We start from the raw sequence: 12,581 nt of genomic DNA on the forward strand, positions 1-12,581 counted from the left end.
GTATACAAGTGCCATGACAAGTCTCAGTTAGTCTAGCACAGTACACGTAGCTAGGTTTTTTTTTTATTTTTATTAAATAATAGAATGGAATAGAACAGAACAGAATAGAGTAGGTAAGTGCTAGAATTAGTTGGTCAGGTGCTGGCGAAAAATATGTCTCTATAGATGTTTTTTAAAAATGGCTAAAGACTGTTCGAATTGAGATCGGGAGGTCATTCCACCAGCTGGGCACAGTCCAGGAAAAGATCCGTGAGAGTGATTTTGTGCCTCTTTGGGTTGGCACCACAAGGCGCCATTCACTTGCAGAACGCAAGCTTCTGGAGGGCGCATAAGTTTGAACTAGCGAGTTTAGGTATATTGGTGCAGTGCCAGTGGTGGTCTTGTAGGCAAGCATCAGTACCTTGAATTTGATACGGCTACTGGTAGCCAGTGTAACCTGATGAGGAGAGGAGTAACGTGAGCTTTTTTTGGCTCATTGAAGACCACTCTCACTGATGCATTCTGGATCAGTTGCAAAGGCTTGATAGTGCATGCGGGAAGGCCTGCCAAGAGAGCATTACAATAGTCCAGTCTGGAGAGAACAAGAGCTTGGACAAGAAGTTGTGTGGCTTGCTCTGACAGGAAGGGTCTAATCTTCCTAATGTTGTATAAGGCAAATCTGCAGGACCGGGCCGTTGTAGCAATGTGGTTTGTGAAGCTTAACTGATCATCGATCACAACTCCTAGGTTTCTCGCTGTCCTGGAAGGAGTTATGGTTGATGAATCCAGCTGTATAGAGCAGCTGTGATGAAATGATGAGTTTGCTGGAACCACAAGCAGTTCTGTCTTAGTAAGGTTGAGTTGAAGGTGACGGTCCTTCATCCAGCTAGAAATGTCTCTCAGACAGGCTGCAATGCGAGCAGCTACCGTCCGATCATCTGGTTGGAATGAGAAGTAGAATTGAGTGTCATCAGCATAGCAGTGATAAGAAAAGCCATGCTTCTGAATGACAGATCCTAATGACGACATGTAGATGGAGAAGAGAAGTGGTCCAAGCACTGAGCCTTGAGGAACCCCAGTAGCAAGTTGTGACTTAGAAACCTCACCCCTCCATGACACCCTGAAGGACCTATCTGAGAGGTAAGACTTGAACCACAGGAGTGCGGTTCCTGAGATGCCCATCTTTCTGAGGGTGGACAGGAGAATCTGGTGGTTAGCTGCATCAAAAGCAGCAGACAGATCCAGCAAGATGAGTACTGAGGATTTGGAAGCTGCTCTTGCCAGTCTCAGGGCTTCAGTAACCGAGAGCAGGGCAGTTTCAGGTGAGTGGCTGCTTTTGAAGCCAGACTGGTTGCTGTCCAGGAGGTTGTTCTGTGCAAGAATCATAGAGAGTTGGTTGAACACAACTTGCTCAAGTGTCTTCAATGAATGGAAGAAGGGATACCGGTCTGTAGTTTTCTAGTGCTGGATTTAAAGAGGGTTTTTTTAAGCAGTGGGCTTACCCGAGCCTGCTTAAATGCTGTGGGAAATGTTCCAGTGTGAAGAGAGGTGTTGATAATGCGAGTAAGTTAAGGTATGACTGAAGAAGAAATGGCCTGAAGGAGGTGAGTGGGGATAGGATCAAATGGACAAGTAGTATGATGATTGGAAAGGATAAGTTTGGAACGTCCGTCTCCGAGAGTGGAGAGAAGGAGGCGAGAGAGTGTGTATTTGTCATTATGAAGTTCTAATCAGTTTGTGGTGTGGGGAATTGGTCACTGATGGTTCTTGTTTTATTTGTGAAGAAAATTGCAAAGTTATCAGCTGTAAGAGTTAATGAAGGAGGAGGGGGAGGAGGACAGAGAAGAGAAGAGAAAGTTTTGAAAAGTGTGCGAGAGTCAGAGCAGTTGTTAATTTTGTTGTGGTAGTATGACGTTTTAGCAGTGGAGACATTTGCAGAGAAGGAAGAGAGAAGTGACTGATACACACTAAGGTCGGTATAGTTTTTTTTATTTGTGCCATTTCCTCTCTGCAGCCCTGAGTTTAGAGCGATGTTCACGGAGACTCGCTTGAGATCAAATGAGGCGAGCAGAGCGTTGAAGTCAGCATCCTGGGGTTTTTCTAGGTGGATGTTGAAGTCACCGAGCAGTACCAGAGGAGTACCACCCTAAGAAAAGTTTGAAAGTAACATATCCAACTCCTCCAAGAAGTTGCCCAGTTGACCTGGGGGATGATAAATGACTACAAAGTGAATTTTAACAGGGTGGGTAATAGTAATTGCATGTGATTCAAATGAACTGTTGCCTGTTAGAGATGGTAGAAGATCAAATTTCCATTCATTTGAGATAAGGAGACCAGTACCTCCACCCCTAACAATCGTGCGAGGGGTGTGGGGAAAAAGTGAAATTAGTGGAGAGGGCTGCAGGAGTGGCAGCGTTCTCAGGTTTAATCCAAGTCTCAGTTAGGGACATGAGGTTGAGACCGGAATGAGGAGCAATAGAAGAAATACATTCTGCTTTGTTAACAGCAGACTGGCAGTTCCAGAGACCAATTGGAATAGAGAATAAAGTAGTAGAGGACAGAGGGACAGGCCGTAGATTATTAGGATTGGCCTGCCTCCCATGTATAGTGGGTGAGAGATTTGATAGCACATAGTGAGTACAATTGTCCTAAACAAGTAGATGAGAACAAGCTGAACAAAGAGTAAAGAAAAGTAAAGAAAGGGCAGGAAAGCAACAAAAAAGCCTTGTCGCAAAAAAGTATTCTCGTAGCTTCGTAACTTTACAGTTGAACCACTGATGTCACACGGACTACTTTGTCAATTTAATACAAAAAGACAGTTAAAGGGTTAGTTCACCCAAAAATTAAATATCTGTCATTAATTACTCACCCTCGTGTTGTTCCAAACCCGTAAGACCTTAGTTCATCTTCGGAACACAATTTAAGATATTTTTTGATGATCTGAGGGCTCTCTGACCCTCCCATAGACAGCAAGGTAACTACCACGTTCAAGGTCCAGAAAAGTACCAAAATGATCGACAAAGTAGTCCTTGTCACATCAGTGGTTCAACTGTAAAGTTACGAAGCTACGAGAATACTTTTTTGCGCAAAGAAAATGAAAATAACGACTTTATTCCACATTTTCGGCTCTACTGCGTCACTTGTGGACGCGTGTTCACGACAGTACCATGACACGAGTGTGTGGCGGCGCCACTTCGTAACTTTACAGTTGAACCACTGATGTCACACGGAATACTTTGTCAATCATCTTGGTACTTTTCTGAACCTTGAACATGGTAGTTACCTTGCTGTCTATGGGAGGGTCAGAGAGCCCTCAGATTTCATCAAAATATCTTAAATTGTGTTCCGAAGATGAACATAGGTCTTACGGTTTTGGAACAACCCGAGGGTGAGTAATTAATGACAGAATTTAAATTTTTGGGTGAACTAACCCTTTAAAAATAACACCATGCCTACATGGGACACAAACGGTGCAGTGCGACAAAATACAGTAGAACCCATTATAATCAGTAATGCTGCCCACACTGGATGTGGAGCGGCGTGACGCGACAAATCCCCAACAGTAAACTGATGCCTCGTTCTATTTATGACGTACTGACACAAAGTTCAAATGATTTTCAAAGTTCAAATGTCCAGTGTAGACAGCCTCAAGCTGTAGCGACAACGGTCGCATCCGTTGTAGACATGGTGTAAGAACAATAATACACTTTCTCTAGTTCTCTTTTTTCTGAGCAGGACATAGGGGCCAAAAGATTTCCCCAAGGTTTATGAGGATTCCCCTGTGATAGAAACCTCTAAATGGATTGTATGAGGTCCGGCAGTTGTGTGCAGAGTATGGATGGCAATGCTGGCAGTTGTGACCTTTTCCTTTAAACCACTCATTGGAGGTTTGATTTATCAAAGCTAAATATATGTGAAACATGGAATAGCCCGCCAAGAGGAAAAAGACAAATACCAAGAAGCCTAGCATGAAGACGATCCTTGGAAATGTCAGAAAGAGATGCTGTAACAAGGAATGCAATGGAAAAAGATTAGAGACAATTCATGTACCACAGCACATTTACTAGTAAAGACCATTCCTGTGGTATGTTTTTATTACCTGGATGATAAATATCGGTCCAGCAGGCTGTTGCTCACCCTGCTCATCAATGTAGTGAGCATGCAGGAGTCCAGTTCGTAGAACAGCTTGGAGCAACATGTCTGCTGTAAGGACTGCGATATCACCTGCCATGGCACACACACTCAGGAGGTACAGCAGGAAGTATCTGGTGTTCTGGGCACCAATGCAGTTATTCACCCACACACAATGATGGTCGAATCTCTGCACACATCGATTGCAAACCCCTGTACAAATGAGATCAACAGCATTTGATGAATAATGTTGAAAAAATAAAACAGTGATGTACACTGGGCCATTATTAATAATTATAATACTACTAATAATAGCTTGTTTCACTAATATTTTGTTTGTTTCTTACTGTTTTTTTAACTAAGGGACAAGGGAAATTATTTTGTGATCAATATAATGCCTCTTAACTTGAACTGAATGCTGAATATTAATTTAGCTTATGTTATATAAAATGGGGTTAGTAAGGAGTTAATTAGTAGTTACAGTAAACTTACAAGGACACACTGTAAAAAAAAAAAAATCATGAAATCTATGGTTAAAAAAGAAAGAACTAAAAAAAAAATAACAATGGTAGCAATGTTTTGTGTTTTACAGTAAAAATATATATTAACTGTACTAAAATAAAGTACTAAAATTTGTTTTGTACTTTTATAATACTAAAACAAATGGGACAGAGAAAGCAATAAAATCTGATGTTCAAAGGAAGGATTAACTTTACTTCTATACTTACGACAGTGTTTGGATCGGGCAGGTTTGAGCAGCTGACAGGTTGAACACCGGACTCCCTGCTGGAACAGTTTTTCATCATACTGGTAGACCTTCAGTTGTGCAGTATGGTTTGCCTTTGTCAATGTGCCTTTAAAAGGAAAGTCAAATTAATTGTACGGGTATTCTATTTATTTTCAATGGAAATTAGACAATTGTTCATTTGCTTACCTGGGTCTCTGCTACAACACAGGTAGAAGAGATAAGACTTCACTGCAAGGAGGACATAAGGAATGCTCAAACTGATTGAACTTGTGCCCATGTCCAAACAGAAGCCAAAGACCTCATAGGAGAATTCTCCATACACAACCACTTCAAGTAACAGGTGCAAGAAAAGGAAGAAGTTGTTCCTAATGTGAAAAATAATAAATAGACATAGGATCAGAGGAAATATACTTTACAATTTGATGTTTAGAGAACACATAAAGTGATAAAATGTATAGCTTGAATACATTGCATAGTCTGAATACACTGTAAGTTGCTTCAGATCAAAGTACCTGCCAAATGCATGCAAGACATTTTTATTATTATTTTATTAGTTTAATCACACTGTAAAAAATGTCAAGCTGCTACAACTAATTACTATTTAGTAACTAGTTCAACAGATTTTTTACATTCACTCAATTTCTCTCTTCAAAATGTTACTTGAATTGTTATTTTTTAGTTGGCTCAACCTTTACTGAACTAGTTTTATAGTCCATTCAACTAAAATGTTTTAATTGGTCGAACATTTAGAAAACTACAGCAAATATTGTCAAATAAAATGCAACCATTTCATGTTACCTAAACTAAGAATTATTATTTAGGCATCATACCTTAAGAACATAACATCATACAAGAACTAGTTATTACATTTTATACTGAGTTTAACAAAATTATTAACTGGTGTATATCAGTCACTAAAAAGCACACATTACAACACATAATAGCCTTTATTTAATAACAATCTGCATTTATAACATTTGTCATACTGACTAAACATACAGGCTTAAAGGGATAGTTCACCCAAAAATAAAAGTTTGCTGTTAATATACTCACCCTCAGGCCATCCGAGATGTAGGTGACTTTTTTTTCTTCAGTAGAACAGAAAAGAAGATTTTTAGGTGAAACTGTTGTCTTTGGCAATTAGTTAACTGCATGTTGAGAGTCCAAAAAAACATATACAGACAAGACCAAATTACCTGTGACTCCTGACGACACATTGAGGTCTTATGAAGTGAAACGATTGCTCTGTGCAAGAAACTGAATATTATTAACTACATTATTACCTTTAATCCACAGCCCGGGCAAACAGTTCTCAGCGTGTTCACGACTGTCTTCCTCTGTCGCATAATGACGAATGCACGGGCGCATATTCACACATAAGCTGATGATGCTGTTTGTTTACAACGGAGAGTGAGCAAACTGACAGAGATGACCAAGAACATGCATGAGCTGACACTGATGATTTCGATGTGAAAGAGGATGACGTGAAATTTTATGCACATCCCTACGTGATCAAACCAGAAAACAGCGACCAAGAATCCTCTTTCACATCGAAACCATCAGCCATTGTAACTTTTATGTTGTGAGCTGTAGATGCTGGCACTGCTAGTGAGGGTCTGCACACGAGTCCTCACACTCTATTGTAAACAAACAGCGTCATTATCTTACGTGTCAGTGTGCTCCCAGGCATACGTCATTATGTGACAGAGGAAGTTCACGCTCTAGACAGTTGTGAACATGCTGAGAACCGTTTGCCTAGGCTGTGGATTAAAAGTAATAATGTTGTAAATAATGTTGATTTTCTTGCACAGACCGATCGTTTCGCTTCATAAGAACTTATTATTTCATCAGGAGCCATGGGAATTAATTTGATCTTGTCTGTTTTTTTTTTACACTCTAAAACCAGCAGCCACAGACGTGCAGCGTATGAATCACCAAGGATCACGGTTTCAGATGAAAATCATCTTTACGATGAAAAAAAACCCCTACATCTCGGATGGCCTGAGGGTGAGTAAATTAACAGCAAATTGTAATTTTTGGGTGAACTATCCCTTTAAAGTGTCCAGTTGACAAACATTACTGCAAAATTAATTTGAAACATTTGCTTAATAAAAAAAAAAAGACTAAACAAGGTAAATAAAATGTTTGCAAACAAACATTTACAAATATTACTACGGTTCAAAAATCAACTCATTATAAATCAATTATTAATCAACTGTTCACATCAAATCATTATATCAGAATGAATTCTGAAGGATCATGTGACACTGAAGACTGGAGTAATGGCTGCTGAAAATCAGTATAAATTACATTTTAAAATATATTCAAATAGAAAAAAATAGGGCTGGGCGGTATGACCGTATATATCGTTACCGCAGAATAAAGTGTCTATATAGAGATTTTGCTATATCGTGTATTCTGTGGTATGCAAATATATCTGCGTAACATAGTACTACTTAAAAGTTACATAGACCTTTGAGTGATAAGGAAACATTCATGAATGAGAAAATTATGTGTGGGACGCACTTGATAGAGTTATTGCGATAAGCAGTGAAAAAGAACTCAATGTGGTGCTCGGGCAGACAGACACACATACGAAGCACACACTCAGAAAGCACCGCTCTCATCAGACAGCATGCAATTGCGAATTTGGGACGTGCATGAGTATTCCCATAAACACAGTCAGTTATATGTTAAATAAACATAAACAGTTGGGTGAAAACCAGATCTGTATCAGTATATTGAATCCGTGCAGTTGGTCTAAAAGGGACAGCAGTCTAATTTACCTGCTGCTGTCTGTCATTATTAATGTTAATCACTTACTGTCCTTGACTGAAACACTTTTGGATCTTTAATAAGGATCAGTTAATGTTTGATTGATACAGTGATGACTGTACAGTGTTTTATTTATACACTTGATTCAATTTCTGTAATATTTCTTACTACATGTTAAATAAACCTAGCCTACTGTAGCGGAATAAATTAAAGGTTTATTTCATATTTATTCGTTCAACTGTGTTTGTAATTTTCTTCTTTTTCTTATTTTTAATAACAAAAATGAAATAAAATAAAACTGCTATATCGAGATATATATTGTTATCGTCAAATAAAATTTCTCATATCGTGAAATACGATTTTGGTCATATTGCCCACCCCTAGAAAATAACTATTTTTGTAAATTATAATATTTCACAATGTTACTGTTTTTACTGTATTTTGATCAAATAAATGCAGCCTTGTTGAGCATAAGAGACGAAACTTCTTTAAAAAACCTTTAAAAATCTTACCGACTCCAACCATTTGAATGGTAATGTACATAGACCGGTTTTGACTGCATTTTGATTAGAGATCAAATTCACTGTCAGTCTATAATGTAACTAACTCTCTTACCTTTGATGGAACAGCCTGTGCATAGATCTGTAGCAAAAGCTTTGGATACATTGTGGGATCCATGGCGAGACGATCTAAAAGCAACAACTTGATATAAATTATATTTTAATCAATTACAGAAATAATCAGTTTGCAGGGCTTCACTTACCCCTGTGAACTTGTCCAAAAGCAGACCGAGAAGAGTCTGCTGATGTCCTGAATACTTACAAACCAGAGCGATGCAGGTGAGCACCACTGCCACATATATACCAAACAGAGTGAGGAAGTCCATTTGCCACCACCTGAGCAGCACAGTACCGGGAGTCATTTATTTTCACTTATTACAGATGTTTGTATAAGACGAGAAAAGAGAGCTTAAATCAGAACCGAACGTATTATGGCCGAAAACTATTTACTTAACAAAACCATTTTAAACTGTGTTTAAGAGTTTCTTTTTAGACAATACAGTTGTGCTAATGTACACAGAAGGAGGCAAGCGAAGGAAAGCGTTACCTTTATTCAACTGAGCACCATCCTCACACCTTTTGTCCGTGCAGACCGTAGTGTGGTGAAGCAGACGTGAATACAGAACACTGTTGCCAGATCTTTACACAAAACAAAAAACCTGGTCTGGTCAAAACATAACGACTTGCCTCAACAAATAAGCATAAGGAGGCATTTAATTATATAATTTTACATAAACAATTAAAACGTTTTACACTACTGCATTCTAGAAATAAACTACCCGCCACTACGTATATAAGCGACTTTGTCGGTAGAAAACAATCGCAAAGTGGACATGGCAACACTGATACGGAACTTACTGCAACTATGCTGTCAAAGTAAAAGTCGTCCCATGCTGCGTCTCAATGTGCCTACTTATACTACGCCCTTAAAGTATGTACTCTTTTGGTGAAGAAAAAGTACACACTTTTGAGTTTTTTTTTTATTTTTTGTTTTTTTTATTATAGTAAATAAACAAATGTACATACAAAATAGGCATTGAACAAACAATATTAAAGGGGTCATATGATGCTTTTTTAAAGATCATTATTTTGTGTATTTGGTGTAACAGAATATGTTGACATGCTTTAATGTTCAAAAAACACATTCTTTTTCAAATACTGTACATTATTTTAAAATTTTTTTTAATTAAAATAAAAAATAATATTAAAAGCATTTATAGAATAGTAAGTTCTTACAAGGGGTAGCAAGGAGTTATAGGGCACTTAGCTCACTGAAGAAACTGGCAACTGTAGTAGCTTTTTCATTTGAAAGGGCATCAAGAGAAGCAGCAAAAATGTTAAGTTCGTTAGAAAAGTGAGGAAGGATGGAGGGGTTTTCAGAAATCTGCATTTATGAATGAAGTATTTAGCAACTTCAAAAAGGTTGTTAACCAAGTAATGTTGTGAACAGTCTTTCTCAAGCACACCAAATTTAATTTGTTTGTATTCAGGAGGGTTTACACATGTAATTATACATGACATATTACTGCACAATTGAATCCAAAAAAAAATATGTTCAGTGGTTTCAATATCAATTTCACAGAATTGACAAGAGTTTTCTCCAATATCAAATTTGGATTTGAGAAATTCTTTAGATGGGTATATGTCATTTATTATTTAAAAATGAATTTCTTTCACTTTAGGGAGACTTGGAAAGGTAAGATAATTCATTCTAATTTCCTTCACCTCTTTGGGGTTAAAATCTTTGAAAACATAATATTGTTTAATTCTATTTGGATGAAGTTTATCAATGAAGACACTTCTAATATATTTGTTGTTACATTTATGATCTCTAATAAACAATTCACCCAGACAAGGAGATGGAAGAGAGAATGTCACAGAGTAATGTGAAAGAATCTCTTTTACTAATAATACCATGTTTTTTGGTATGGCATTTACAACATTGTAAAACTCTTTAGGATGACATACAAATCCATGTTTTAAACAAAAATCATTGTAATTGAGAACATTACCATAGTTGTCCATCATGTCCAATAGGGAAAAAATGTTATATTGAAACCAGTTTTCATAAAATAAAGATTTGTTATGGTGCAGAATAAAACGATTGTTCCAAATACAAGTTTTGTGTGGACTAAAGTTGTGAGAAAATGCTAATTTCCAACACAGGATAACTTGTTGATGGAACGCAGACAATTTAAGAGGTCATTTGGACAAATCAAAGTCACATCTAATCAAAAATTCCAAGTCACCTACTTTCCCAAATATTGAAGAAGAGACAGTAAGTGTAGTAGAAGAGTAGGCAAGTTTTGGGACATACTATCACGTCACACAACTGCGTCTATAACGGATTCTCTGTCGCATAGTTACAGGCACCTGGCCTGTCAATCATCTTGTCACAGTTAACATCCTCCACATTGCATTTCATTTAACTTCCGTATTTCACAAATAAAGTTAGTGAAGTTTACTTTAAAATTATACATATAATTTATCCAACAAACCAGTTTCTCAAGAGATACAGAGCTGATCTCTCTGAATTTTGTGTTTTTTGTGGAATGGATGTAGAGACTGTTTTGCATCTTTTTTTCGAATGTATGTTTAATTTTTCTGGATTGATGTTGAATATTTATTTACTATGTTGAGTGGATCTAAAATTAATATAAGAAAAAGAGATGTTATATTTTATTTTGAAAAAAAAAAGATATGGATAAGAGTCACATTTTTATGCTAAATCTTCTAATATTATTAGGTAAGTTTTACATACACAAATGTAAATGGTCAGAAAGGAAGCCCAGTATCTCCCACTTCAAAGCTGATTTGAGGATTTATTTTGAAACTCTTCAAGGTCTTTCAAGTCGGAAAGCAACCAGAACTATGGACACGCTCAAAGAACTAACTCCTCTTTTCTATTGTGATCATTGATGTATACACTCCTTGTTATTTTTTTCCCCTTTTCTTTTCTTTTGGTTTTTTTTTCTTCCAGAAAATGTGAACACCATGTTTGTAACATTTTGTTATACTTTTGAATGTTAATTGTTCAGCATATACAATTAATAATAAAAAAAATAATAATAAAAAACTTCCTACCATAATGGAGAGAAAAGAAGTAGCTTGTTGATCTGCCAGTCGCGGTCTTTCATGCCGAGAACTCTGCTCATATTTTATGCATGATGTATTTAAAAGTCAACGACCAAACGGATGTTTATAAAAGTTTACACTGCTGTTGCCGATGAAATATAACACAGATAATATTAAATAAATATTTTTTTACCAGGTTAAATGTTGAATATTAATAACTCAAACCCCTTTTTCTAAGCCTCTCTACCTATCCACCGGTCGCGCACATCCGCCATGTTTGTAGTTTTTAACACGTTTTATTCGTGTTTGTAGTTCTGGACAGAGTCCTTCACCAAAGCGCAATGGATTGTGGGCAATATCAGCCATTAGAGTGTGCACAGATCCCACACTTCAAAAATCGACCTGAAATAGTAGACCATCCGGGGTCCTTCACCAAAGCGCAATGGATTGTGGGCAATATCAGCCATTAGAGTGTGCACGGATCCCACACTTCAAAAATCGACCTGAAATAGTAGACCATCCGGGGACTTTTGGCATACTGTTTTCAACATACTATGCTTTGGGACAGACTTATTCTAATCTCACATACTATTTAGGATGGATAGTATGAACACACTGATTCGCAGGGCCAGAGTTTTTTTCTCTTCTTCTTCTTCTTCTTCTTCTTCTTTAGGTTTCTAATATAGTTTGCATCCTTTGTGTTGCATTACCGCCATCTTCTGGAGCTAATTACTTCCAATATACAGTATCCTGTTTTTCATATTCTTGCTGTTAGTCCCGTCTTAGTCAAAAAATCAATCAAATATTTAATTCCTTGTCTGCTCCTGCTGCATTCCAGAAGCCTATGTCCTTCGATCCACGTCCTGTTAATCCTATTTCCGCCATGTCTTTTATCAATATCATCCTTTGAATTTCATATTTTGGACTTCTTTTTAATGGTTTTTCTTTTTTGCTGGCTCGCTATTTTGTAATCGTTTAGTTCATCTTTCAATATACAGCTTGAGTGCTCAATAGAGGAAGTGAATCGCTTCCTCCAGGACACAGTGAGCGATTCCCTGAGAGAGCAAGACCTGGAGCCCAACAAAGCTCTCGTCAGCCCCACCCCTCCAACAACAGAGTTCAACTTGAAGGGGCCAAGTCTGAAGGAGGTTGAGGAGATCATCAAGGCAGCTCGCTCAGCATCTACTCCAGGCCCCAGTGGTGTACCTTATTTGGTTTATAAGTGCTGCCCAGACCTTCTCCGGCACCTGTGGAAGATCTTGAAGGTGATTTGGCGAAGAGGAAGAGTTGCTGACCAGTGGAGGTGTGCTGAG

The 12,581-nt window shown here is 37.7% G+C and overlaps 1 protein-coding gene across 1 annotated transcript; it reads right to left on the bottom strand.

The window, feature by feature from the left end:
• Positions 1-3,577: 3,577 nt before the first annotated feature.
• On the bottom strand, positions 3,578-9,000 carry LOC107594224 (probable palmitoyltransferase ZDHHC4). Its single transcript, XM_016284183.1, has 7 exons — positions 8,741-9,000; positions 8,397-8,529; positions 8,249-8,322; positions 5,045-5,223; positions 4,839-4,964; positions 4,079-4,323; positions 3,578-3,982 (listed from the first exon to the last, which is right to left on the bottom strand). Exons 2-7 carry the CDS (start codon positions 8,517-8,519, stop codon positions 3,692-3,694), a joined length of 1,038 nt encoding a protein of 345 aa, XP_016139669.1. The 5' UTR covers positions 8,520-8,529; positions 8,741-9,000; the 3' UTR covers positions 3,578-3,691.
• Positions 9,001-12,581: the final 3,581 nt, after the last annotated feature.

This window comes from Sinocyclocheilus grahami, unplaced genomic scaffold (genome assembly GCF_001515645.1).
Source record: "Sinocyclocheilus grahami isolate Dianchi unplaced genomic scaffold, SAMN03320097.WGS_v1.1 scaffold180.1, whole genome shotgun sequence".
Classification (NCBI taxonomy): Eukaryota; Metazoa; Chordata; class Actinopteri; order Cypriniformes; family Cyprinidae; genus Sinocyclocheilus; species Sinocyclocheilus grahami.

Coding starts and splice junctions, on each gene's coding strand:
- LOC107594224 (XM_016284183.1), bottom strand. CDS start 8,519: ATGGACTTCCTCACTCTGTTTGGTATATATGTGGCAGTGGTGCTCACC. Junction 5,224..8,248: donor CACAGGCTGTTCCATCAAAG/GTAAGAGAGTTA, acceptor TTTTCACATTAG/GAACAACTTCTTCCTTTTCT. Junction 4,965..5,044: donor GTGTTGTAGCAGAGACCCAG/GTAAGCAAATGA, acceptor TTCCTTTTAAAG/GCACATTGACAAAGGCAAAC.